Here is a 26,083-nt window from a genome sequence, read left to right as displayed (position 1 = left end):
ATAGTAGAGTCTTCGATAGCACTAAGATTACCGGTAGCTATACGACTAGCAATAGTAGTAGCCTCTATCTCCTTATCTATCGATACGGTACTACGACCCTAATAATACTATATATTGCCCTCGTTAAAGTCGGCTACCTTTTCTAAGATCTGTATGCCTCCGAGCTGCTAGATATTATTAGAGACGTTGCTACTAGGGTTTCCGTATAGCTTTGTATATCTATTAGAGTATAGCTTCTCGGCTCTACTAAATACGTCGACAGAGGTGTTTTTATAGGTATAGTAGCTGCTTAGCTTGATCCTAGTTATATTAGTTATTATAGTGCGTAAGATTCTAGATAGCTCCCGGTTTAATGCTACCTTCTTAAATGTAGCCTATATATTATAGGTCGAATTGGCGTATTAGTTAATATCCTTAGAGTACTCGTAATTGTAGAGCTTAAGACACTTATTAGCTACGACAGTATGTCCCTTGTTACCGTTTATAGAGATCACACTTGATGTTAGGATTGCCTTTTGTACTACTAGATTAGCACTAGGACCGAGCAGCTAGCGTAGGTAGGTTATTAGGCGGCTATAATTGCCCTAACGAGCACTAAAGAATAATAGGATTAGGAAGTCGACTAATCTACGAAGATAGCTAATATCTATATTACGGATAGACTTGCGCAACGTAAGGAATTGCTTAATCTCCTTTAGCATTCGAGACATTGTCGTAAACTGCGGATCTATTCTAGGTTAGCCGCGCTAGGTAGACAGAGACAACGTATTGTTGTATATCTTGTCGATAAGATAGATATACTAATCGCGAGTAAGTCGAGAGATAGCGGCCTCTACTATTTCTATACGATTATCCTAGCTAGCGATAATAACTCGGCCTTTATCGATAAGCTACTAAATAACGAGACCGATAATGCGAGATCGGAAGCTCGTCTTTAATAGCTACTAAACCTCGAAGAACTTAGCTTTGTCCTTGCTAATCTTATTGTCTCTATACTAAAAGGCAGCATTAGCCTTTAACGTCTAGGATACTAGCAATAGCTCCCTATCTCTGTTATTGTCCTAATAGGTCCGTAGTAATATAAGGCTGCAGTTTATTATAGTATAGAACTAGGTAGGAGAGAATAAGAGATTGTCTCGCTTGTCGTACGTATCGTCGCTCTTAACACTCTTATTACGGACAGAAAGGCCGCGTAGAACAGTCATCTAGTCGCTATTATAGATAATTAGCGGTCTATTAGGTCCGTTTTTAAAGTCCTTATCTCGATCTAGGTCTATAAAGTTAAGAAGGATATTATCCTAGACTGTATATATGCCTACAATCGTAGCCTTATTATTAAAGGATAGTAGCATAGAAAGCACCTTAGTCTATATCGCCGGCATCTTATCGATAACTAGCTACTTTAGACGACTAACGGTATTACTATCGTTATCGTCGTTACTAGCCTCTGCCTCTGCCGCCTCCTTCTTAAATATAGCTTTAACGGCTTTCGGGAAAGTGTATACGATAGCCTTATCGATATAGAATAAGGTAGTCTTCTTGCTAATCTCCGTAATCTTAATAGTCTTAGGCCCGCCGTTAGTAGTCTCGCTATTAGCAGTCTCGCTGTTAGTAGTCTCGCTATTAGTAGTCGGATCGGCTAGGTTCCTTAGGATCTATATATAGGCTTTATCCTCGTATATGTTCTTAAAGATATCGTCTAGATCTAGAGGCTTGTCGTAGCAGATTATGCCCTTCCCTAACCCGCCTTCTAGAATGTACTTATTCTCTACAAGGTACGATGTTATAATACTAAGCATCTTGTTAGTTTTACTACTCCGCTAGACTATATAGGTCTATATACGATTTAAATTATCGATAGTCTTACTACTCTGCTTCTTCGGGTCGTTAGCTAACTCGCTAATCTTCTATATCTAGATTTCTGTATTCTTACCTATTAGGATCTATATAGTGCGGTACGAGGGGACAAGGCTAAGGCTATTTAGGTACTCGAGAACTCTCCGGCTTACTCTATTACTAACGAGAAAGATACTAAGGGCCTTCGGGAAGAAAGAGGCATTAATATAAGCTATTAAGAAAAGGATTTGCGATATAATTATCGTAGTGCGCTTCCGGATAACATTATACCTATCCTAGAAGGTTTCCTAGTACTAGGCGGTATTCTTTCGAACATTAGGGAGAAGGTCCTAGCTAAGATTCCTAAGAAGCTAATACTATATCGGGGCATACTAATAAATAATACTGTCTATATCGGTAAGGTCGAATTCGGTATAGCTAAATTCTAGATAGTAGGTACTAAAGAGATCCTTACCGATAAGGGTCTTAAGCTCTATACGTATAATACGAGCGCTAAATAGGCGTTCTTCTAGGAAGGCATCGAGGAGAGACTTAAGGTTTCTGTTATACCGCTTAGATCGCCTCGTTAAGACGCGTAGTTAATCCTAGGTTACGTCCTGCTAGGCCTTCTTGCCTAGCTTGCTAACTAGGAACTTTATAAGGTACGGTATAGTAATCTTATACTTATTTATAAGCTCCTTAATCTCTTTATAGTGCTTATCGCGGTTCCTCTTCCTGCGAGCGGCCGCTATAAGGCGCTCTTCTTCGGTAAGAGGCTAGTCTGCCTCTTTACTATCTTCTTCGCTAGCTTTATTACTATCTTTATTACTATCTTCTTCGTTACTATCGCGAAGCTCGAGATCTTCCTCGTCGTCGGACATCTCTTTATCCTTCTCGCTAAGGTCTTTATCTACAGATGCCTTATCCTAGAAGTTACTAATCTTATCTATCCCGGCTAGTCTAACTAATTTATCTAGAGGGTTAGAGAGAATGCCGCCGCTACTTAGATAGATTAGTAGATCGGTCTGTACGCCTATAAGAACAGTCTGTTCCTTAGGTCCTCTAAGTAAAGCAGCATCGTCGTCTAGGCCGGTTATATTCTTATTATAGTTATAGGCGATAGCACTACCGACTAGGTTATTATTAGATAGTAGAACCGAGGTTAAGGAGGATAGATCGTTACTCGATATATTAGTAGCAATAGTAGCTATAGTAGCAGCGGTACTAGCAGCTATAGCAGCGGTCTCCTAGCTATAGTAGCAGCGGTGCTAGCAGCTATAGTAGTAGCGGTGCTAGTAGCTATAGTAGCAGCTATAGTAGCAGCGGTAGTAGTAGCGACTTTTAGGTGTTTTAACCTTAGCTTTAGAGTCGCGTCTGCTATATAGTAGCAACTTAACAACTATACCTCGGATAGACTTATGCTATATATAAAAGGTGTTTAGAAATAGTCTACGAAGGACCTCGAAGTATCGAGTCGGCTATAGGAAGGTTGTCGATTGCCCTCGAAGGCTATAGAGCGGTTACTAGTTAGTAGGCGTCGGACGGAATTTTCGCCTACCTAAACAATAATTACCGGCGTTAGGAGAAGGACCTCTAAGTGTTAGCTAGGCGATGCGGTATATTATATATTAAGGTGTTTCTAGTAGTGTAGCTAGCTGCCTAGCAATCCGGATAGCTATAGTCGAGTCGGCTTAGCAGAATAGCGAAAACTTAACGCGCTAACGTCGCATAGACTTATTTAGTAGGTAGAATAAAGCGCAATTAGTAGGGCTACAATCTCCGCTATTTAGATTGTTATATTTGCGTAGTCGCGAAAAAGTAGTACGTCGTAGGCTAGTTTAGTACGGCTTGTTCTTAGGCTTATAGGCGAAGAACTATTAGGTGTGTTTGTAATTAGCTAGTCGGAAAGTTCGGAAGCTAGCCCTAATTACTAATCTATTACGTACACTCGGTCGCAGTTTGATTCTTTATGCCTATAAGCCTAATAGGAGGTAGGGCTGTCTCGAAGATTGCTTTTTTATAAAGCCTAAGCGCAGGAACGACAGTTAGGCGAATCCCGGTCGCCTTAGTTTAGATAAGGCCCTATATACTTGCTTAGGTTGTAGGTTGTAGGTTATCGCAATATAACCTGTGTTTAATAACCTATAGATAACCGATTATTATATAAACGGCTCCGCTATTAAATAAGGTTATAGGTTACCGTAATTAGACTCTCTTAGCAATTTAATACGCTTGTAATACGTCGCGTCTTCTAATCTAAGTGCTATTCCGGCTCTTAATAAACTACCCTCCTTTATATATAGTCTCTTGTCTATTATAATAGCTCTAAAGCGTACTATTAAGCGGAAGCGATAGCGGCGCAAGAAGCCGGTTAATTCTAATCTAAATAAGAAGTATCTATTGCTATAGAAGTATACTAACGAGTACCTTAAATACTTCCTCGACGAGTTAATTAAACTACGCGCTAAGTAGACCGATAGTAAGAACTTCCGCTTAAAGGATCTAAGGCCTATTACTACTTAAATAAGTAAGAAGTTCTAGCTCTAGTTTAAAGACGAGTCCTTAAAGAATAAGTAGATATAGTTAAAGAAGGAGTAGCGCGTTTAGGTTATCTATAATACTTATATTAGCGGCTAGAATAGACAGCCTCTACGGTCTATAGAAGAGGTCGAAGATACTTATAATAAGGCTTATCCGGAGTGCGCTATATATCTCGAGTAGTTGCCGGCGTAGCAGTCGGAGTTAGAGATACTTATCGGAAGTAATATTACGATAGGAGATAGAGCTAAGACGGCGAAGACGTTAGCGGAAGATAAGCCTAGTAATAAGGCCGTAGATAAGTCGGATAAGGAGCCTACTAAAAGCGAGAGCGGCGGAGCGAGCGAGTCTACGGACCTAGAAGAACTTAGCGAGTTTAAACGTTAGTATAAGATAGCGGCGAAGAAATAGAAGCTTAATAAGAAGAAGATATAGAGAGCGAAGGTAGAGGGTAAGCGTATCTATCGCAGATAGAATGCCGAGTAAGAAGCTAATAAGAAGGCTACTATCTCTACCTTTAAGCCGCTATAAGAGACACTCGCTAACTTTATATCTATATCCGAAGCTAGGGCTTCTATACCGCTATTACGAATTAAGGAGCTATTAGAGATCGTTTACGAGCGCTTATTTAACCTAGAAGTATTAAAAGATTAGCTATTTACGCTTAAGAATGCGATAGCGAAGGAAGTTAGAAAGGTAACTTATCGAGCGAATATCGCTATCTCGATAGTAAGACCGGAGAGATAGGCTAATTTCGAGGCATTCTTCTAGGAGCTTTATTAGGAGGTTAGTAGCGCTCCTAAATTGGTAGGATAGTGTCTAGATATACCTAGTTATAGCTAGCCGTCGCTATATACGTACCGCGGGTATTCGTAGAGCTAGAGATAGGTTGTTGTTATTAGAAGAGTTGATATTGCTAGAATAACTAGAGTTAAAATTAGCTTATTCCGAGTCCGAGCCTAATTTCTCGACTTAGGTATATAAAGAGTATAGATATTGTCTAGCAATAAGTGTAGCATTTGAATTAATTAGACTTAATTAGTATTCGATAGTGTTTTAACAAAGTGTACGTAATCGGCTTTTATATAAATACAATTCTTCTACTCTTTATAACCTATATAGACCCCGCTAAGACCGTATAGTCGTAACGTTAATCGCACTCGCTACTACCTATTCGAGAATTAAGAGTAATACGAGAGAGATACGAGAGAGGTCGTTATATACCGCTAATAGCTAAATAGAGGAAGAAACACTTAATTCCTTACTAGAAACGCCGTTCTAATCCTCCGCTAAATACCCCTACGTATACCGCTAGCTCTACTACTACTTCTACGGTCTACGCTTATCGAGCCTCGCTTTCTCTAAGTACTCGAGATAATCTTGCTATATATCTTCCGCTAGTTTATTACGAAACCTAACTATATCTTTATCCTTAACCGCGCCTTAGATAGTACTATTCGCTCGGTCTCGATTGCCTATTATACCGCTCTTATTAATAAGAAGTTGCGGCTCGGATTTAAGAGGTTAAGAACTATAGCAAAGGATATAATTATAAAGGACAAGATACGCTATAAGAATACGCTTTTAGTCGATAAGTTTATATCCTTAGTAAGGTCCTTAAGCGACGATAGCAAAGCGCTTCTTAATAATACCGAAGATCCTTTTAATATAGTTACGAAGCTAAGCGTAACGTAGGTTAAACAACTCTTCCTTCGTCTTAGGCCTTCGCTACGCGGTATACTACTTACGTAGGTAATATTGTATCGCTTAGTATAGTACGAGAAGGCGTCGATCGAGCGAAGAATATCTACTATCCGCTAGATAATATCGATCTTCTAGCACCGAGAATCTACTCTTAAAGGCGCGACTAAGAACCGTACTATTATTCGTAGAGCCCTCGTATCCGACTAGCGTATACTAGAACTTGCAATTAAAGTTATACGCCGCTATAATATTCTACGCGATAAAGTTCTTCCTATAGCGCTACGCGCTCTATTCTTAGTATAGTATTTAAGCGTAGATATAAGTGCCGTCTAGCGCGCCGATAGCGCTACGGAAGTACTTAAAGATTAGATTATTTAGCTTCAAGTTCTCGTAGACCTCGTCCTTATCTAGCAACTTTATATATTTATCGGCTATCCGATAGAGCGCTTTACTAACCTTCTTAATAATTAAATAGAAGGTATTAAACGAGTACTAATACTAATTACGTAGCTGCCGTACCGATAGGTTATATACTACGAAGTCTAAGAAGATAACTACCTACTTATCGATATCGACCTTTATAGCGCTATACCTATCTAAATCGCCGCTCTCTTCTAGCTCTTTAATTAACGATCGCAATACTAGCTATTTTAAACGCGTCGTACTATAATATACGTCTTCTAGTCTATTTAGATACCTATATATCTCCTTTCTACCCTTCTCGCGGTCCGTTAGAGTCTCGATCTTATCCGAGGAGAAATACTAGCGCTCCTACGTCGTAGGTCGGAAGAAGGGTAGAACGGTAGTAAGAGATACGCTAGCAAGGGTAATAATAACTACGGCGACTTAAGCGGCTTCTATTATAGTATAGTAATAGCAAGAGACGATAAAATAATAATAATAGTATAGTCTATAACGCGAAATACGAGATCTACGCGGCTAAGAAGTAGGTTCTTCCGCACTACTAGCAGGGCACGATTTAGGGGCTAAAAGCTCCTTACGAGGAGGTAGATAGATTATTCGTATATACCTACTAGAACAAGCAATTCCGATAACCTATAAGACGATAATCTATAACCTAGAAAGTAGTATAGGTTATTAAATAAACGGCGGAAGATAACCTATAGATTATAGGTTATAGACGATAACCTGCCTCCGATAACCTCGCAACCTAAGCAAGTATACAGGGCCTAAAGTAGCGGATGGCTCAGTCAAAAGCTATACAGAAATTTCATATCAGTCGGCGTGCAGAAGCACTTGCTCACGCAACAGCCAGGCGAGAACGCTACATGACTTATAGACAGATAACTCTACTGTCCGTCCCAGGGCAAGAGACTTCTCATATCCTCCAATCCGCCCAGTCCACATGAACCATTTCCACTCCTTACTTTCCACCAACCCTCTGCTCGACCTTCTTCTCTGCCTTGTCAAACGCCTGCTCCAGCTTGCTACCCTCGCTCTTCGCCTCGTCCCTGATCTCCTCGCCCAAAGTCTCGCCCTTCAAGCTCTTTTGGTACATAAGGACTCGAGTGACTTGTGTTGCACCGACGCAGAACAGGAGGAAATTTACACTGGCGAGAAACAGATTCTTTGGCTTGATGACGAAGCACCATCGCGTCCAGATTAGACCAGTAGCCATAAGAGCGCCATTTTGTGAGATTGAAAGCTGGTCCGCGGGTCGGGCAAAATCAGCAGCACCGGCAAGGACGAGGCCCCACTGTAGAATGAAATATCAGTACCGGTGTATAGCAGTAAAGTTGCATGTAGAGTACGCTTTTCGGCGACTCAATGGCTTGTCACTGCAAGGAGGAGTCACTCACTTTCATGATCGGAGCCCAGAAGTGAACGGTCTTTGGGCCAACTGGGGAGTTGAAGAACTTGCTGAACGCAGACTCATTGCTCTTCGTCGCCTCTGCAGCGTCCGCGACGGTAGATTGTGTTCGTCTTTGAGCAAATCGGTTGACATTCTGACGGATTACGGGCTGACGGAAGCTGTTCTGCGCGGCGCGCAGGCCGAAGCGCATCGATGTCGACATTGCGAATGCGGTATGCTGCAAGAGGCCGATCGTGCAGGTCGTTACGCTGGCTGGCGAGGGAGTGTATGCGACCTGGACGTTGCCCTTAGTTTGTGACGGGAATAAGTAGCTGTTTCTGCTGAGGTCGTCGGAGCCAAGCCTTGGGTGGAGCGGAGACAATTGGAGCTGCAAGTCGATCGCTACTTACTAAAGCACAATCCTACTTCTGATATACAGCACTTCGGCTTTCATCGCCTTCACAGCCACCTCACTGCCGTCTCTGCGCGAGGTGTACACTCTTTCCTCCTCTACTGTGATAACAGCCACTATGACGAGCAAATACGCCTTCACCAAGGGCCTCAAGGAGCTACGCTTCCTCCACTGCCAGACGTCCGAGCACTCCAATGCTGTACGGTACGAAAAGTCCATTGGCATCGATTGTACTTGCCTAGAAGCGCCGCATTGCTAACAATAGTCAACAATAGATCGTTCCTGACGCGCGCATACCCAACCATGAAGCACCACAATCCTCATACCCCGATCATGATCCGAGAAGCGCTAGGCATTGAACCTCGAGTATACGCAAGATACGAGTTTGGACGAGAAAAGGTGGCAGATTTGAAAGGCGAGTAGCAGCGTCGTGGCTTGTAGCGGCCGCACACTCACATGATTCTAATACTGTGCCCAGGACTGGATGCCAAGGCAATTGAGGATAAGGTCACTGCCCTGGTGAAGGAGCAATAGTAGACACTAAACGATATCGAAAGAGAGCGCAAGCAACGAATCAACGAAGCAGTAACACTCTTCCTGTACAATTTTGTACATTACGACAGAGCTTGATGATGAAGCACAGCTAGATACCCAAAAGCAGGACCCGAGGTGCATGCTGCTATATCTGGAGCAGTAAATCCTAATCTCGTCATGCTCCCACCTCTCCGAATCGATATTGTGCCCAACTCATAGAGCCTTCCGGCAATGTCCAAAGCTGCTTACCCTTCTCCTCATAGGCTGCACCTGCGCCGATGTATATAGGCCTGGAAAGACAAGAGGTCAGCACGCTTCGCCAAGCGCCACATATCACTGCACTTACAAAAGATGTTCGAAACTTGGGTGCGCCTTTCTTGCATCTTTCCGCTTCAGCAGTTCAGCCATGGCCTTCTGCCTGTTTTCTGGAGCTTCCTCCACGGCATCCTTGAGCGCGGCGTCGAACGAGTACGTATATTCCAGGGCGCCGGGCTGGCCCCATACACGGGCTATATCTCTCAGATTGTGTACCGCCATGCCAGAGACAATGATCTGGATACCTTCGTCACGAAGAGAGGACACTGCTTTTCCAAGGTTGTAGTGCATGTCGGCATCATCCGCGCCGAAAATACTTGCTTGGACGATAGGCACCGTCAGAGGATTCTTGACGGGGTCGAATGCGCACATAAAAGAAGCCCAGACACCATGGTCCAACCCTCTTCTAACACCCTCGGCCTTGATTCCAGCATTCTGAATATTTTGCAAAAGTTTTTCTGCGAGTTCTGGAGAACCTTTGTTCGGGAACTTGAACTCATAGTAGTGAGGAGGAAATCCATAAAAGTCATAGATGAGAGGCATTTCCGTTGCCGTATTGACCTCTATGGTGTCGCGGCCCCCTTCCCACTAAAGAACGTGAATCATGGTCAGCTAATTCGTGCCATAAACTCAGCCATTCGACCTACGTGCGCAGAAAAGACGATTACGGCTTTGGGCTTGACTTTCTGAGTTATCTCGAGACCAATTTCTTGCAATTTCGCATACGCAGGATGTTGCGTTTCTTCCATGATGTTCGGGCCTGAGCAAAGTGGTGATGATTAGTTCTCGCTCTTCGTATGTCACTCTACCAGGTTTAGCAATCATACCCCCATGAGAGAGGAAATAGACCGGCGTTCGTGTCATTGTGTTTTTGCTAGAAAATGAATCCGTTTGGCTTAAAGGAGACGTGTGTGGACTCTGAGCTGATGTTGATGGTGGTCTGCGAAGGACTGACTCCAGCCAACGTCTGTAGAAGATCGTGTCTGCCGTTTTATCTTTCAGCAGTACAAGCGGCGTCAAGGCCAACAGTAATCCAATGAAAATAGTCTTGATCCAAGGAAAATAGGAAGGCATCACTTGCCAAAATGCCGCTCGAGCATTCTAGAACCTCTTGTACAGCAGTTGAAGTCAGGCAGAGCTGCTTTGTCACTTTCGTGCCGGGGGATCGTGACTTCGGAATTCTGGCCGCGCCCCTGCTTTGACACAACACCAACACCGTAATCAACGACGACAAAAATCGCCGAACTTCCTTTCGGTCATCTCAAAAAAGGGGAAGCAGTAATTCCTGACACGAGAGAAAAACAATCACGAATATGTCAGCCGCCAAGGCATTGGTTGTCGAGGCTGTCAAGCGTCACACCTCCACAGTAATCGTCGCCCATGGCCTAGGAGATTCGTATGTTCATACATGAAAGATCAAGCATAGAACCCGACCTTCACATGCTAATACTTGGACAGCGGCGCGGGATGGTAAGCCATGGCGATGTTCAAAGTCGTTGCATCAAGCTTTCGGCACAAGCCCACTCACATGAGAACAGGTACTCTCTTGCTGAAGAGTTTCGTCGGAAGTCTCTGTTTCCGGAGACCAAGTTCGTCTTTCCCAATGCACCTGTCAGTACTGACTATCGTTAAATGTCTATGGCGCTCGCTGACAAAAGCAGAATATCCCAATCACAGTCAATGGAGGCATGGCGATGCCGGGTAAGTAATCACACGTTACATGACACCTCCAAGGCATGCAGCAATCATCACTGACATCTCATGAAAAGGCTGGTACGACATCGCAGACTTTGGCGACTTAGCCAACCGTAATGAGGACGAAGCTGGAATTCTGCGCAGTCAAAAAGTGTTCCACACCTTGATTGAAGATGAGATCAAGGCAGGCATACCAACCGAACGAATCGTTCTAGGTGGTTTCAGTCAAGGAGGTGCTATGAGTCTGATGGCTGGCATCACCAGTCCTACCAAGCTTGGCGGCATCTTCGGCCTGAGCTGCTATTTACTGCTGCAAGGCAAGGTCAGAGAATTGGTGCCCAAGGACTCTCCTAACCAGCAGACCCCAATCTTTATGGGACATGGTGATGCAGACCCAGTCGTAAGGTATGCCTGGGGAAAGGCGACGGCAGACAAGCTCAAGGAGTGGGGCTGGAACGTGGACTTCAGGACGTACAAGAATTTGCCACACAGCGCTGCACCACAGGAGATTGAGGATTTGGCGCAGTATTTGCAGAAGCAGATTCCAGACCTAGGAGACAAGGCCGCAGGTGGAAGCCTGTGACTCCCAGACCGATTCAAGGACGCTCTCCAGAAGGAGCCATATGACGCTGGCGAGATCAAACTTGCTTTCGCCGTGGTTGGCTGCTTGCTACTCTGGGCAATCACCATAGGCGTGTGGAGGAGACTCAAGAATTGGTTGTGACACATCTCTGTGATCATGATGAGTCCGGAGACTCCATATAATACAAGATGTGAGGCAGTAGCCAGTCAATGTTAGACCTAATCGACCGGAGAGAAATTGTATCATTAAAATCGTGCCTCTATGAACTTCTAGTCTGCTACTCCGCCCGTCCATATTTGCTGCAAACATTTCCAGCGGCAAGAACTTAAGCGCCTACAGCCTGGAATCAAGAGCAGTGCGACTATCGTGCGAAGTTCGCAGGAGGAGCGGTGGCAGGGCCCTCTGGAGTGACATATGCCTTGGTCATACCTCCATCAACAACAAAGTCCGTGCCATTCACAAAGCTGGACTCATCGCTGGCCAAGAAGAGTACGGCTTGGGCCTGCTCGATTGCCTCGCCAAAGCGTCCAGTTGGGAAGTGCACCTCACGCCGATGACGCTTGGCCTGATCGTCGCCTAACCAGTCCTGAAGGAGTGGAGTGTTTAGCGGAGCAGGGCAGAGAGCGTTGAAGCGGAAACCTTCTCTCGCATGGACAATGGCCAGCTCGCGTGTCATGGCAAGGACAGCTCCCTTTGAGGCTGTGTATGCCAGCTGAGGAGTGGCGGATCCGACAAGGGCAACGACTGAGGCCGTATTGATGATGCTGCCTCGGGTCTTCTTGTGCTTGCGTAAAGAAAGCACAGCATGCTTGCTTCCGAACCAGACTCCCTTGACATTGATGTTCTGTGTCAAGTCCCAGATCTTCTCCGGAGTGTCGATGGCGTCTAGCGAGTCAAATTAGCATCACTTGTTCATGTTTAGAGGAGCGTAGTCAAGCCCACCTGCATCATCGCCATGCATGATACCTGCGTTGTTGAACATAACATCGATGCCACCCCAAGCGTCGAGTTTCCCAATGACTGCCTGAATGTCCGCCTCCTTGGAGACATCTACTTTGGCGGTATCCACTCTGCCGTGAGCATTTGGAGCGTGTTTCTTTGCCTTAGCAAGCGCTTTCTCAAGAGCTGGCTCAGAAATGTCGGTCATCAAGACATTGGCGCCTTCACGAAGAAACAGAATCGTGGTTTCCAGCCCAATGCCACCTGCTGCTCCAGTAATGATGGCATTCTTGCCGGCCAGACGACCGCAAGGAGTGGTTCCGTTTGCAGCCCTAGATTAAAGTCGTCAACATGTGCTTTCATAGTGATTGGTACATTTTGCCCTCACATTCTGTTGAAGTTGGCTGTTGTTATTGAAAAGTTTCAGAGGCAAGTCCCAAAGCAGTAATGGAATCCCTAGGTCAGCCAAGCCTTGTTTTGGGATTTTTGCTTTGGAGACGGCGATGAGAGCAGGTGTCGGGAAGGGAGTTTGTGATGTTGCGCGGATGTTGCACAACACTCTCTTGTTTTTCAGAATGTTGCTCGCACGACTTACTCATACATTGACGTCGAATCGTTTCACATTCTCGCCGCCCGATAAGTCATATCTCGCCCACACGGACTCCCGCCGCTAGCGCATCATCGTCGAGAAAACACTGCAGATTTTTACATGATGTATTCACATCGGCGCTGGTCCGGTGGTTGGACCTTCCGTGAGCACATTGAGGCTGCCAGGGTACGCGTGTTCGGCGGTCTTTTGAACATATCCATCTCGCGGGATTGTGACTGGTGAGCAGTATCGCTGTCGCGTGCGAGGCTCTGCTTGTTGCAGAAGCAAGACAGCGGTCCCTTGCCTGTCTCGATGACCAGGGTTAGAATAAGTTATTGAGAGAAGGAAAGCCTCAGAGACGATGGGATATGATCACCATGGAGGACGAAACAATCGGCTGTAGTACTCGGGGAAATATATACCAATGACAAGAAGAGGTGCTCATCACGCCTATGACTTCGAATGATCGGCAAGGCAGCCACACGAAACTTGGAAGTGAACATGCGCCGCGCACGCTAGACCGTGTCCTGCTAGTTCTAGAGCTGAGGAGGAGCTGTTGTTCCTCGCCTGTGGTGCCATCCAGTGTTGCCATTGTTCATCCATTGCCAGAAGATAGCATTATTAGCGACCCGTATGATAGGCCGCGAATGCAGCTAAGCAGATAAGACAGTGGTGTCTCCATACCACCCCTAGCAACGCACCTTCAACAACAAGCAATCAGGACGGCTGTACTCAACCACAGCCTCCTCTAGCATAGCATAGCCCCTCGCCTCGTGATTACTGATCACAGCTACCTGAAGCGCTTCCTCACATTGTCCGAAATCCCCCAATCTCCAACCGACACCTTGAAGCTCAAAGCACCAGAATGGCCATCACCGACGATCCCGCCGAGCTTACGTTCGACGACTTGCACGAGCTGCTGAAGGACGATGAGGGCATCAAGGTCGGCGGTGTGGATGTCGATGGCCAGGTTCGAGGCAAATTGATGTCCAAGAAGAAGTTCATGTCGATTGCGCAGTCAGGCTTTGGCTTCTGTTCGGTGATCTTCGGCTGGGATATGCACGATCAGACTTACTTTCGCGAATTGAAGATTAGCAATGCGGAAAATGGATACCGGGATATCACTGCTGAGGTGGACTTGAGCAGCTTCAGGCGTATTCCTTGGGAGAGCAATGTGCCATTCTTCCTGTGCTCATTTCGAGAGCCTGAAGGTGGAAAGCTGAGCGCATGCCCAAGAAGCTTGCTCGAGACTCAGGCCGAGAAGATCGAGGCAAAGGGTATTGGCGCTTTGGCAGGAGGTAAGTGCACACTCTTCTATCAAGGTGGTCGCGTTCGATTCTTGGACATGACCAGGTCTACAAGCGAGCAGCACTTCACGTGTGACCTCTTTATATTGGAGTGGCCTGCGATCCAACACCGTAGCCTAGAGGAGGAGATGCTAATGACTGTATTCCTATTTCAGCTGAATATGAATTCTTTACATTTCGTGCTCCCTCCACGCAGCACCCAGAGGAGCGTAACTCGAGCTCTACGGCGACCTTCCTGCAAAAGAATCGACCCAGTGATCTGCCCAGTTTGGAAGAAGGCATGTTTGGATACTCCTTAACGCGACCCACTCATAATCAGGATTGGTATTACGACATATTCAAGGCATGCAGCAAGTTCCGATGCGATATTGAAGGATGGCACACCGAGAGTGGCCCCGGCGTGTACGAGGCTGCGCTGGAGTACGGCGAGATCAGAGCAATGGCCGACAAAGCTGCCCTCTTTAAGCTTGCCGTGAAGAATGTGAGCTCCAGTTATGGGATCACCCCGTGCTTCATGGCAAAGCCTCGCGAAGGACTACCTGGCAACAGTGGACACATGCATATCTCGCTGAAAGATAACAAGACGGGCAAGAATCTCTTCTACCGCGAGAAGGCTGATCCAAATCCTCCATACGAAGACTTGAAGCATGTTTCAGATATTGGTCGACACTTTCTTGCTGGCGTTCTTGATGGTCTGGCAGACATCATGCCTTTGGTGGCACCCACTGTCAACAGCTACAAACGTCTTGTAGAGAACTTTTGGGCACCGGTAACAGTATCCTGGGGACTGGAGCATCGTGCTGCTTCCATCAGACTAATCGCGCCTCCTACTTGCCCTCCTAAGGGCACAAGGTTGGAAGTCCGAGTGCCGGGCGCGGACACGAATGCATATCTCGTCCTAGCAGCGATTCTTGGCCTTGGATATCGTGGTGTGGAAAAACAACTCGAAATTCCCATACCGCCTCTAGGCAAGGGTCAAGATGTCGGTGGAGTCGCAGACAAAGGCCAACGCCTAGCTAAGAGCTTGAAGGACGCGACTGCTCAGTTCTCAAGAAAGGAGAGCGTGGCGCGCGAAGTCTTTGGTGACGATTTTGTAGATCATTTTGCTGGAACTCGAGAGCATGAAATCAGACTTTGGGATGAAGCTATCACTGATTGGTAAGATTTGATCGTACAGCGCCGGGTGCAATACTGACATATCGTAGGGAAGTGCGAAGGTACATCGAGACCGTCTAAAAGTCCGCGTTTTTGAGAGGTCGGCGAGCAATGGGGATGGCCATACTTACGACGGGAGCAGAAGCACCATTGAGAGTACGAGAATACTCACGAAATCAGTCGCAGTCTCGCAGATGAGCAAAACATCCAGCATTTGTATGTGCACAGACAAGCATAGACATGCATACCCCGGACTACGTTTTCCGAGTGCTTCACTCCGCAATCTCCACTGCACACCTCGACCGATGCGAAGACAGACTCTAGTCTTATCGCCAGCCAGGCTTCCGGCACTTGAGACGCAGCACGCCACGTGTATAATTTTGTGCGTATGCGGCTTGTATACTGCTGTGGATAAAGGTAGGCAGTGGGGTGACACGCACGAGAATAGTGGCATATCTTCTTCAAGGTCAGCACACCTCCTAAAATGCATGAACTCTTGATATTCAAGTTCCTCTCATCCTCAAATAGTTAGTCTCGTCACCATGGAGAAACAAGACACTGCAGAGCGTATTGAAGATGTCTCTAATCCGGAAGCTGCTTCCATCGGAGAGGACCAGCCACAAGATGCTCGAATGAGCCCCCAAGCCTACCTGGCGCTCGCTGTAGGCCTGCGACACGAGCACGGCCTTCTAAGAAGCACTGACACCAGTAGGCCGTCTCCTCACAATACGTCGCATACATCTTGACGCTGCTCATGCCCAGCACGATCGTGAGCTACATCAACGCCGACCTTGGACCAGACCCGAACTACACATGGTGAGCACTCTTGCATTCATCTCGCAAGCATGCAAAGCTTACTGTTGACGAGGATCAACGTCTCCTGGAACCTCGCAGCAAGTGTCATGGTGACACTAGGCGGCCGGCTTTCGGATATCTTCGGTCGTCGCTACTTCATGATCACCGGAGCTTGCATAGCTTTGATCGGAGCTGTCGTCGGCGCGACAGGCAAGAGTATCAACCAGATGATTGCGAGTGGAGCTCTGTTTGGTATTGGAGGTGGACTTCAAGGTATCCATCAGGATCGACGAAGCTGGTCTGCGGCAATAAAAAGCTGACTTTTGATCGCAGAAATGGCATTCGCATGCGTCCAAGAAATCGTGCCAAATCAATATCGTATTCTTGCGATTGGAATTTTCGAATCGACCGGTTTGCTGGCTTTCGTGAGCCCTATGATCGCGTATACGATGATCGCCCGCACCGCGCTTGGTTGGAGGACAGTATATTGGTTTTTGTTCTCGTTCGAAGCTTGTGGACTCCTGCTTGTACTCTTCTGCTACAAGCCTCCGACATTCCACACGAAGCATCGAGCCGACGGAAAGAGCAGGATGCAACTCGTCAAGGAAATGGACTTCGTTGGCTTCTTGCTGTTCGCGTCCGGCGCCGTACTTTTCTTGATCGGAGTCAATTATGTATGATCACAACTTCTGTGAATGCGTCGGGGCCAGACGGGCTGACAGTTCATCGCAGGGCGGAAGACAATATGCCTGGTCCAGTGCACCTGTGACTAGTACCATTGTTGTCGGAGCTGGATTGCTGGTTGCTCTTGGGTTTTGGGAAGCTTATGCGAATTTGAAATATCCGATGTTGCCTCCTGTGCTCTTCAGAAACGTTCGAGGCTTCACTATGATTCTCGTTATCTGCTTTGTAGGAGGTATGCTTTATTACAGCATGAACGTACTCTGGCCTCGCCAATCTGGACTCCTTTTCGTGCCCAGCAACCAACCGATCATCGCAGGGGTTTATGCGAACATGGTCTCATTCGGTACTATACTGGCCGGCCTTGTTGTCATATTCTTCTGTCATAAGGTCGGACACGAGCGGTGGCAGCTGGTCGGGTTTATGGCCGTACAAACTGCTTTGATTGGATCCCTTTCGACAATCGGTGTCAACGACAGAGTTCAAGCGATTGTCACAATCATTGTCCTCGCCACAACTATTACCCCTCCGCAGCTCTTATCATTTGTTATGATCGCTGCGGGGCTGGACGACCAAGTCGACATCGGCGTTGCGAATGGACTTGCCTCGACATTTCGTCTCATGGGAGGCGCTGTTGCTACCGCGATCTATTCTGCCATTCTGTCAAATCGTTTTGCGCAGCAATTGCCGGCCGAAATCGGATCCGTAGTTCAGGAGTACCAGATTCCACGTCGTCTTGTCCCTGAGTTACTACAGGCTGGCACCACGAACTCTGCGGCGGGCTGGAAAGCACTTTCCGAAATTTCAGGAATAAGTGCAGCAATCATCGAGGACCTACAGATGGCTGTGAAGTTGGCATACGTACAGGCCTTCCGACTAGTGTACTTGGTCGCTATAGCATTTGGTATCCTTGCTGTGGTATGTGCCGGGTTCACAACAACGATACCTCCGGAGAAGAAGTTGATGCAGCGGGCTGTTCGGATGGAGAACGAGAGCCGGTCGGAGGCTGTGGAAAAGGTGTAGCAGTAACGCAGGTTACAGATTTGACTATTCCGTCTTGTCCTTCTGATGCTTGAGTACCCGTAAATCTGTTCAAAGTAAGCCCCTCAACTCCTTCGAAGTCGACGAAGGGATGCAACATTACGCACATATCACAGGATACGCGAATTCCGGTAGCATTGTCAATGCGATGATGAGCGTACTCCATATTGAGCCCACATATGGCCAGTTGTCGGGAGCGTTGAAGTATCGCCAATAGAAAACGCCATAGGCAGTGACACAACCCAAAAAGCGAGTCACCCTAGATATGTAAGTGAACGGCTTACAGATTCGTCAAAGGTGACTGACCAAATCTCCATCGAATGACCCTTTGTGTCTCCTCTGCTCAACATCAATATCACTGATCCCCATCCGATCGGCAGCTGAAGGAGAAGGCCGGTCCAGTATGCTGTGAGTTGCTGGCGCTCATCCGGGAAGTATTGACAGAGCGCATGCAGGAAGCCAACGCCAACTATTACTCCACCTACGAGTCTCGCAGTCACGACAGCTCTCCTTTCAGGCTTGTAGGCGGTTAGTACGGCAACAGCGGCGAAGGTCGCATCCAGCAGGAACCATACTAGGAAGCTGAGCTTCTCGAAAGTTGTTGAAGTTGTCGTGAAGGCATAGTACACTTCGTAGGCCATCGTGCCGCAGAGGAACTCCACATATCCAGATAGTGTCTTATCCTTGACAGTTCGTAACATATAAAACAGGTAACAAAGCGAGTACAGCACGCCACATGAGATGATCAGGCCATCTTGAATGAAAAGATAGCTTTCCGGAGGCTCAAGTTCCAAATCCTGGAAATCAAGTTACCCTTGGCTCGTTTCTCGGGGCCATCATGCTGGGTAGTACCTTTGGTTGGACGATAAGATGATGGTGTGAGTACTTTTCAGCCAGTTCGAAAGGCATTGTGCCAATTCCCAAAAGCAGATGCTAGAAAGTCGACGTTTGGTAGTTCGAACTGGGCAAATATGAAGCACCATCACTTGGGATCTTTTCTAATATGGCTGGACACAGCATTAGCGCTATGAAGCCAATGACTCGTCATTCCGAGAGCATCCGCGTTAGTCTGACAGCGTCTGCGAGGTCTTTTTGAGCTGTACCGGAGCGCTTACTAAACATCTCTGAGCGCAATCGCCATATGCTTTGAACGATGTGAGATCGACCGGGAAACAGGACAGCATAGCCGGAAGGCTGAGCGGAAGCTACGTTTAGTAGCCACGATGGTCTCCGCGTGACCGTTTGAGCAACGTACAGTAATCTGACTCGCCGGCAGCTTTGCCGTTTACCGATTCTGCGTTCGTTGCTCGATTCCCTTCCATACCACTCTGCCAAGATTCTGCGCATCAGATTCTTGGCTTCCGTATTCTAAGCAAGCAGGCGGGACACCTAGAAGGCCAGCTGAGTAGCCTCCCCTTCGCAAGCTGCGAACTGGACAAAAGATCACTTTCGGCTCGATTTCGAGGGCGCATGGAGGTCGATACCTGCCATGGGGAAAAAACCGTGTGCACCTATGGAGACGTCTACTTCACACTTGTCGTATTCAGTATTATTGAATTCCGAAATGAAGGAGCCCCAGGCAACAAGATTTGCGGTACCATCAAATATTGGACTGTCGCACCTGACTAGCCCGAATGAAGCCGCGTAGAAAGAGTAACGTGTGCAGTACCGATCAGGCTGCTCGGGTCGACCCAAATCGATGTCGACCACGCGAACGTTCTGCACAGTGCAATATCAACGCTGTCACTCAGGTGTTGGCTTTCTCAGCGCTGCTTTCATCGAAAGAAGTGGACGACGGAGCTTTGAAGTGGAGACAACCAGAGTGATCAACGGTGACCATGTGGAGGAGTACAATGGCATCTCTTTGCAATAGATTGCTCACAGTGGCCACAGTGACTCTACATCGCTAATTCCATCTTTCGATCCATGGTGGCTGCTGAACTTATTTTCATCTCCTTAAGCTTATATGGCCAGACGATTCAACAACGCAGCTTCTATTCCTGCTGACAGCTCACAATTTTTTTGCGCACATCGAAGGTTTTAGATCTTCAGAATATAAAGATAACTTCCTCGTCAATATCACTCCTTCCGATCAATCTCTTCTTTCTGATCGAATCCCACCTTGCGATAACACTGCCTCCTTTCAATCATGCGCTGGTCGACAACCATCCTCGCGACGGCTTTGGGCGCTTCGGCGTCGCACTCGCCATGGCCCATAAATCAATCCTGGTGCCGTGCAAATGTGGCAGAGAAGGAGGAAGGGGTATGTTCTCTTGACCGAGCCTTCCAACACCTCTAACGATCGTACAGCACCCTTCACTCATTGTCCCATTGAACCAGTCCTTCCCCCACATCCCCTCGGGCCCTTCAAAGAACGCTACCGCTGGCCCCCATATCTCCAGCATTCTCAACTTCGACATTCCGGCCTCTGCAGTGAACAAGACATGCGCCTTCTGGTTCTTCTTCCCGAACGAGACACAGATCGATCCATCCTCATTCGTATACTCGGGCGAAGAGGAGCACTTGTTCAGGTTCTTCATGCTGGAAGAACCGGCGATGGCAAATACTTCACTCGGCAATGCACCGTACGTGAAGTACAGGTTGGCCGAGAAGGTGCTGATTCCGGGCGATGACCAGATGGTCGAAGCCATAGATTGTCCTGCTGGAGAAACCATGGGCATCTTGTGGGAGGGGGTGTCCGATTCGTACCTCAGCTACACTGAGAATTACGCACCGTGTCCTATCGGTCTCTTCATCGATATCGGCTAGTCAGAATATGTCGGAAGGTTGCAGTGTGCGTCGAAGCTGCTCCTTCAAATTGTTTGCTTGAATTGTTGAGCAAGCCTGGGAGAAGTCGACCGGGTGGTTGCCGAGGATTTGAAGCAAAACAAGTTGTCAATCTGGTGTATGTTTAGCTAGCTATTAGGTACTTACCAATAGACGTTGGAGCGAGGGCGTAGATGAGAATCGCCAGAGGTCATCAAGTCAGTACGACTCACAGCTGAAATATCTTGAAGCTCGAGTTGGAGCAAGCATGTCGGCTCTTGACGTAGCCGTCACGGTGTGCGGCTGTATTTGGTTTGCAAAGTCCTCCAAGAAATCGAAGTTCAATCGTTATCCCTGCACCTGTCTTTTAAAGACTCTATTACGTAGGTCTACAAACATGCATGTACTTGCAAGTCCCGAGCATCAAGATCAAGGCCGTCCGGGTGCATGTTAGAAATCCACGTGCGAAGGAAGTGAGTGACACACGGATTACTGCAAATAGCAATTCCATGTAAAAGCGGGGCTGCACGCAGCGTATACAGCTACGCGAAGCACATGGAGCAAAAGGAGCTCGTTATGCCAGAAGAGGCATTATTGTGGCGCGAAGTCAATGTTGGCCAGAATACATGATCCACCTTGCTGGACCTCTGGATAAAAAGTTCCTTCTCCCGGCGATCAGCGGTGCAGATCTGCTACTTGCCTCTTAGTTGTACAAATTCCTTACTGCGGAGCTTCACACAAGTCGGAGAAGAAGTACCGCCTCCAGTGTCTTCAGCCCCCCACCATAAGGTCTAGAATCCACGATGACTTCCCTCGCACGGAGTGCACGCATTGCTGGCTCAGCACTGAGCCGCTCGAAACCTGTGCCACGCGCAGTTCCAGTACTGCAAAGTCGATCGAACCATGACGCAACCAACGGACCTAAAGGAAATCCACCAGTAGCTGGCCGTGCGCCTCCAGATGCTCCGCGCGAAGAGGCAGCAGCTCTGAAGGATAACGTCAAGTCTGCTTCATATCTGGGAACCACAAAGAGACTTCCAGAGTTCAATCTCAACGACAAAGTCGTCTTGGTTACGGGTGCTGCAAGAGGGCTAGGCCTAGTTCAGGCCGAAGCTCTTTTGGAAGCTGGAGCAACCGTCTATGCTTTGGACAGATTGTCGGAGCCAAGTCCCGACTTTCACCGCGTACAAGAACGAGCTGCGAAAGAGCTTGGTGAGAAAATGATGGCGTTGCTCGGGAATGCCTGTGCTGACTGATCCAGGCACAACTTTGCACTACCGCCAAATCGATGTTCGTGATGTGCCGCAGCTGAACGAGATTGTCCGCAGCATCTCTGAAGCGCAGGGCAAACTGGATGGGCTAATCGCAGCGGCTGGCATCCAGCAGGAGACTCCTGCGCTAGAGTACTCGGCGAAGGACGCCAACACCATGTTTGAGGTAAATATCACTGGAGTCTTCATGGCCGCTCAAGCCGTGGCCAAAGAGATGATCCGACATGGCCGTGGCGGTAGCATTGCCATGATCGCTTCGATGTCGGGAACAGTCGCTAATAGGGTATGTCCTGCACTGCCATCGCCACTTGAACCGCTTGCTGAATGAAACATAGGGTCTGATTTGCCCAGCCTACAATGCCTCAAAAGCCGGTGTTATACAGCTTGCACGAAACCTTGCGTCGGAATGGGGACAACACGGCATTCGCGTGAGTAGCAGACCAGGCGCCGCTGCCTTCACTTCTGACATCCTGACCTTTCTTGTGTAGGTCAACACCATCTCTCCCGGCTACATTGTAACCGCTATGGTGGAAGCTTTGTTCCAGAAGTATCCAGAAAGACGACGGGATTGGCCAACGCAAAACATGCTGGGCAAGCTCAGTGCTCCCGAGGAGTATCGCGGCGCTGCCGTCTTCCTTATCAGCGATGCGTCGTCGTTCATGACAGGATCAGATTTGCGCATTGATGGGGGCCACGCTGCATGGTAATCGGGATGTATGGCTCATGAATAGTCGGGCATTTCTGCGTTCGAGCACGGCGTTGCGATGAACTGTGGGGCTTATGCATATTTATTTGTGCCTCGAGGTAGTACGATTCGAGACATCGAGTTCACGGCGTTTCCCCCATCGTCGAGACCATGTTGCTGTGAACTCGTTTGTGTCAAGTGAAACTCCGGTCGTGCGCAGTGGATTTCACTCAGCCGGAGCAACATTCGCTCCCCGTCGTTGCTTGCCCGTAAAGCGTCTCTGATACAGCTCGTACGAAAGGTAGATAGCTAGCGGCAAGGCGACAATGATAGCTGTGTACCTCTGAGCTGCCGACTTGTAGCGTGGGTCGAGTACACCGTCTTGAACTACGCGTCTAGCTGCCTCCATTCCTCTCGCCGGATCGCGGTCTCGAGCATGTATGACTGCCGATGACGCTGTCGATGGCCACATTCGCGAAAGCAGACCTGACTTTGGCTTTTTGACAGGAGCTGTATCCTCTGGCAGCGCAGGATGACTGGAAACCCGCTCTTCGGGTAATAGTGGTTTGTATGGGCGTGGTTGCGGCGGCGGCGGCCGTGAAACTGAAGAATAGCCTCTCATCGTGGGATGTGGAAGTAAGGAGCGCATCACGTCTATCACACACTGTTTACGAGAGAAGGGCGAGAGAGCGCAGAGGTGCGGAGTTCGGGAGATTACATAAGGGCAGGCTCGTGTGCCAAGCCCATGCATTGCATTTCAAGGTCTTGCAAGCAACCATTTCTGGCACCTCAGTCCGGATAGAACATTTCTTCAGGTCGCTTGAGCGTTGGGTGCGACCTATACTATAATCCCACCTCGCCGAGGCCTCCCGTGGCCATAATTGCCTGGACAGCTTTCGATGCTAATCGCAATTACCTCTTTGGGTATTCTGATGGACTTAGTATGTTCTTGCTCTGGCTGTGCCTCTGGCCGTGGTACCCCATCGCAGCGAGTGTTTCTCTCACGATGTCGTCGTGTTAGGACTGCTTGATAGTAAAGCTTGTATGCCCGGACATGCTGCACTATCAGGACTGCGTAGCTGCCTGTAGATTCAATAAAGCCCAGTGTGCTGCTCATGGAGTTTGGCTTCGACATCCTTTTATGCTTATTGGGTGCTCGGATGTATACATAGACGTTCTTTTGGTGCGCGGCCCGCTCTCGGCCCAGCAAACATCAGCCCGTATTAACGAACGTATCAGCAAGTCTCGTGATCGATGAAAACTATCGCATAGTGACTTGAACTCGCTTCCGGTCTCTTCAAAGAGGAAGGCAGTATGAAACAAACTTTCTCGTGTGTCGGATTTTTGCCTTCCGGGGTTCATGCCTTCCAAGTGTCTCAGAAATGGATTGGTCGCATTTGGATAACTTTCCACACGAAGACGTTGCTCGAGACATGCTCTGGACTCGAGCTGATGCAATGAGCTGGGAAAGCCCAGCATATCAACAAAATCGTATGAAGAGCCGGGATCCGTCACCCCCCGCAGATTGTTCAGTCTAGTTCCTCGAACCGGCCATCATCGATAGCCTGTTCAACAGGATTCTTCACATTGACCACACCGGTCGCTTTGAGTCGTTCAAAGAGCACGAAAAGCTTTTCGGCCTCGCGCTCTTTCTCCTCATCTGTCATCTCTGGTTGCTTCGGCGCGTCCCTTTCCTCCGCGCTGAGTCTTTGACCCGTAATGGGGTTCACATCTGCACCACCTTCCGTATCATCATTACTGCTTATGCTGCCAGCTTCCATGGCGTTGGCAGGAACCTGAATATTTTGGCTCATCAAGAAGCCCGAAGCAAATCCATAACCAATATTGTTGACGAATTTGGTGGCATCTTTATCGCTGAGCTCGAACAAGAGACCGGAAATATTGCCACGTAAGGTGGGTAGATTTGGTGAGCACGACAGTCGTAGTAGCCTCGATGATAGTGTGTCGCCCTGGCCAAGGGGCTTGTCGCGATCTTTGGGATTGGGTAGCAAGAGCCATCTCATCCACGATTTCATTTGAGGGGTGGCCAGCTCGTACATGCGCCTTAGAAGCGTGCATAGAGGAGCTGCAGCTTGATCCAGCTCTTTTTCTGGCTGGGCTCGAATTGCCGCATCCAAGATGCTCACCAATTTGTCCACGACAGTCTCAGGGTCAGAATATGGGAAGAGAGGACTTGATCTTGCCTCTCTTCCCATTGGAGTCTTCCTCTCAGCTGCTTTGAGATCCAAGTTGAGCAGTGCGTTGAGGACGTAGGTGATGGGTGGCTGTAGCGGTGGTTTGGGCAGAGGGTGGTGGAGGATGATATTGATCAATGGTTCGACAGATTGCGTGAATTTGGCGACTTGATGCGGATAGTAGTAGGTTATGTTGAACATCAGCTTCAGTGTCTCCACCATGGCCATATCCTGGATAGGGGAGCTGAGAGACTTTCTTCGCCCAGACTTCGAGAAGTTCTTCGCATGGCGGGCGATGTGTTGGTTGATGCTGTCTGCCAGCTTATGTTCGGCAATCAAGACGTTGAAGTCGATCTTTGTGTTGTAAGTGAGAAAGAACAGTATTCGTGACAGCAGAAATTCATCATCGCGATTGTCGTTCTTCAATCGATCTGCAGCCTTGGGACCATAGCCAAGATCAACGAATACTTGTCTTGAAGGCTCGTTGAGAAGGAGGGCATTTGCTAAACATCTAAGTGCCTCTCGCGATGCAATGCTTGAAGCAGGTTGATCGAGTGCATATGTGCACAAAATTGAAATGCCCTATCGTTCCAAGTCAGCCTTACTCAACTTGCCACATTGGGATGTCTACAGACCCGTTTCGTGAAGATGGGCCCCGCAGTGTCTGCATTGCGCCCCAGCACCTTCACTTGGCTCAGTGCGTCTTCCTGTTCTGAAGCCGTGTCAACATTCGGTTCCGAGTCAAGAGGGGAGCAAGACTTACGCTTCAAGGAGAGCTTGGCAGCCTCAGTATTACGCTCTAATTCGAGCAGTAGGCGGTCGAGCTGCGCGATGGCGGCTAAGCATGTAACGCATTAGCATGTGCCCACAGCACGACGATTTGCTGGCGCTCACCTTGGGCAGACTTGCCGTCGACGGGGGACGTCTGCGGTCGCATGGCCAGCATGATGATGATGGGCAAAGTCCCGTAGATGAGGCGATGCACACAAGGTTCACGTCAAGCGAATGTCGCGTGTTGATGTCCGGATCAATTAGAACTATTGGCAGACAGCTGCGTGAATCATTCAGCAAGAAGCAGTGTGCCTCACGATGCTCACGATGATGTGCATGCAGCGCAGCGTGCCCGTGCCCCGCAGAAACGGACCCCACACGCCGGCAAAGTGCAACTGCAACCACCGCGAACGCGAACGCGAGGCAGGCGCGGGTGGCTGGAATTGGACCCTGGTCGT

General features: G+C 48.1%; 11 protein-coding genes across 11 annotated transcripts; 6 read left to right on the top strand and 5 right to left on the bottom strand.

Moving 5' to 3' along the window:
* Nucleotides 1-7,290: 7,290 nt before the first annotated feature.
* MYCFIDRAFT_48731 (uncharacterized protein) lies at nucleotides 7,291-8,207 on the bottom strand. The gene is made up of 2 exons (XM_007921857.1): nucleotides 7,899-8,207; nucleotides 7,291-7,795 (listed from the first exon to the last, which is right to left on the bottom strand). The coding sequence occupies exons 1-2, from the start codon at nucleotides 8,112-8,114 to the stop codon at nucleotides 7,463-7,465; spliced, it is 549 nt and encodes a 182-aa protein (XP_007920048.1). The 5' UTR covers nucleotides 8,115-8,207; the 3' UTR covers nucleotides 7,291-7,462.
* Nucleotides 8,208-8,421: 214 nt separating this feature from the next.
* MYCFIDRAFT_185491 (uncharacterized protein) lies at nucleotides 8,422-8,837 on the top strand (the record flags this gene model as incomplete). The annotated part of the gene is made up of 3 exons (XM_007923649.1): nucleotides 8,422-8,507; nucleotides 8,579-8,718; nucleotides 8,782-8,837. 3 exons carry the CDS (start codon nucleotides 8,422-8,424, stop codon nucleotides 8,835-8,837), a joined length of 282 nt encoding a protein of 93 aa, XP_007921840.1.
* Nucleotides 8,838-9,012: 175 nt separating this feature from the next.
* MYCFIDRAFT_25453 (uncharacterized protein) lies at nucleotides 9,013-10,016 on the bottom strand (the record flags this gene model as incomplete). Its single annotated transcript, XM_007921511.1, has 4 exons — nucleotides 9,013-9,127; nucleotides 9,184-9,740; nucleotides 9,800-9,912; nucleotides 9,980-10,016. 4 exons carry the CDS (start codon nucleotides 10,014-10,016, stop codon nucleotides 9,013-9,015), a joined length of 822 nt encoding a protein of 273 aa, XP_007919702.1.
* Nucleotides 10,017-10,465: 449 nt separating this feature from the next.
* Nucleotides 10,466-11,430, top strand: MYCFIDRAFT_62882 (uncharacterized protein; the record flags this gene model as incomplete). Its single annotated transcript, XM_007922070.1, has 4 exons — nucleotides 10,466-10,548; nucleotides 10,691-10,763; nucleotides 10,814-10,853; nucleotides 10,922-11,430. 4 exons carry the CDS (start codon nucleotides 10,466-10,468, stop codon nucleotides 11,428-11,430), a joined length of 705 nt encoding a protein of 234 aa, XP_007920261.1.
* A 223-nt stretch (nucleotides 11,431-11,653) lies between these two features.
* MYCFIDRAFT_213508 (uncharacterized protein) lies at nucleotides 11,654-12,972 on the bottom strand (the record flags this gene model as incomplete). The annotated part of the gene is made up of 3 exons (XM_007923648.1): nucleotides 11,654-12,315; nucleotides 12,373-12,701; nucleotides 12,965-12,972. The coding sequence occupies 3 exons, from the start codon at nucleotides 12,970-12,972 to the stop codon at nucleotides 11,792-11,794; spliced, it is 861 nt and encodes a 286-aa protein (XP_007921839.1). The 3' UTR covers nucleotides 11,654-11,791.
* An 851-nt stretch (nucleotides 12,973-13,823) lies between these two features.
* MYCFIDRAFT_25669 (uncharacterized protein) lies at nucleotides 13,824-15,501 on the top strand (the record flags this gene model as incomplete). Its single annotated transcript, XM_007921520.1, has 3 exons — nucleotides 13,824-14,256; nucleotides 14,421-15,423; nucleotides 15,471-15,501. 3 exons carry the CDS (start codon nucleotides 13,824-13,826, stop codon nucleotides 15,499-15,501), a joined length of 1,467 nt encoding a protein of 488 aa, XP_007919711.1.
* A 461-nt stretch (nucleotides 15,502-15,962) lies between these two features.
* Nucleotides 15,963-17,919, top strand: MYCFIDRAFT_185486 (uncharacterized protein; the record flags this gene model as incomplete). The annotated part of the gene is made up of 5 exons (XM_007923647.1): nucleotides 15,963-16,082; nucleotides 16,133-16,236; nucleotides 16,289-16,488; nucleotides 16,549-16,889; nucleotides 16,948-17,919. 5 exons carry the CDS (start codon nucleotides 15,963-15,965, stop codon nucleotides 17,917-17,919), a joined length of 1,737 nt encoding a protein of 578 aa, XP_007921838.1.
* Nucleotides 17,920-18,036: 117 nt separating this feature from the next.
* MYCFIDRAFT_26034 (uncharacterized protein) lies at nucleotides 18,037-18,846 on the bottom strand (the record flags this gene model as incomplete). The annotated part of the gene is made up of 3 exons (XM_007921534.1): nucleotides 18,037-18,196; nucleotides 18,244-18,734; nucleotides 18,790-18,846. 3 exons carry the CDS (start codon nucleotides 18,844-18,846, stop codon nucleotides 18,037-18,039), a joined length of 708 nt encoding a protein of 235 aa, XP_007919725.1.
* A 1,398-nt stretch (nucleotides 18,847-20,244) lies between these two features.
* Nucleotides 20,245-20,706, top strand: MYCFIDRAFT_27933 (uncharacterized protein; the record flags this gene model as incomplete). The annotated part of the gene is made up of 1 exon (XM_007921652.1): nucleotides 20,245-20,706. A coding segment is annotated over one exon (462 nt), but the record flags the coding sequence as incomplete, so codon positions are not given.
* Nucleotides 20,707-21,383: 677 nt separating this feature from the next.
* Nucleotides 21,384-22,799, top strand: MYCFIDRAFT_181418 (uncharacterized protein). Its single transcript, XM_007923646.1, has 4 exons — nucleotides 21,384-21,915; nucleotides 21,965-22,257; nucleotides 22,310-22,402; nucleotides 22,463-22,799. The coding sequence occupies exons 1-4, from the start codon at nucleotides 21,507-21,509 to the stop codon at nucleotides 22,679-22,681; spliced, it is 1,014 nt and encodes a 337-aa protein (XP_007921837.1). The 5' UTR covers nucleotides 21,384-21,506; the 3' UTR covers nucleotides 22,682-22,799.
* A 1,389-nt stretch (nucleotides 22,800-24,188) lies between these two features.
* On the bottom strand, nucleotides 24,189-25,800 carry MYCFIDRAFT_89638 (uncharacterized protein; the record flags this gene model as incomplete). Its single annotated transcript, XM_007923645.1, has 4 exons — nucleotides 24,189-25,436; nucleotides 25,490-25,566; nucleotides 25,618-25,692; nucleotides 25,749-25,800. 4 exons carry the CDS (start codon nucleotides 25,798-25,800, stop codon nucleotides 24,189-24,191), a joined length of 1,452 nt encoding a protein of 483 aa, XP_007921836.1.
* Between the last annotated feature and the right edge of the window lie 283 nt (nucleotides 25,801-26,083).

This window comes from Pseudocercospora fijiensis (genome assembly GCF_000340215.1).
Source record: "Pseudocercospora fijiensis CIRAD86 unplaced genomic scaffold MYCFIscaffold_1, whole genome shotgun sequence".
NCBI classification, from domain to species: domain Eukaryota; kingdom Fungi; phylum Ascomycota; class Dothideomycetes; order Mycosphaerellales; family Mycosphaerellaceae; genus Pseudocercospora; species Pseudocercospora fijiensis.
Note: the sequence above shows the minus strand (reverse complement) of the source record. Positions and strands in the feature narration are given on the sequence as shown.

What these genes read in the sequence shown, in the direction of transcription:
- MYCFIDRAFT_48731 (XM_007921857.1), bottom strand. Translation starts at nt 8,114, where the DNA reads ATGTCGACATCGATGCGCTTCGGCCTGCGCGCCGCGCAGAACAGCTTC. An exon ending in TCTGGGCTCCGATCATGAAA is followed by an intron (nt 7,796 to 7,898) that starts GTGAGTGACTCC and finishes TTCATTCTACAG; the next exon opens with TGGGGCCTCGTCCTTGCCGG.
- MYCFIDRAFT_181418 (XM_007923646.1), top strand. Translation starts at nt 21,507, where the DNA reads ATGACTTCCCTCGCACGGAGTGCACGCATTGCTGGCTCAGCACTGAGC. An exon ending in CGGGAACAGTCGCTAATAGG is followed by an intron (nt 22,258 to 22,309) that starts GTATGTCCTGCA and finishes AATGAAACATAG; the next exon opens with GGTCTGATTTGCCCAGCCTA. An exon ending in GGGGACAACACGGCATTCGC is followed by an intron (nt 22,403 to 22,462) that starts GTGAGTAGCAGA and finishes TTTCTTGTGTAG; the next exon opens with GTCAACACCATCTCTCCCGG.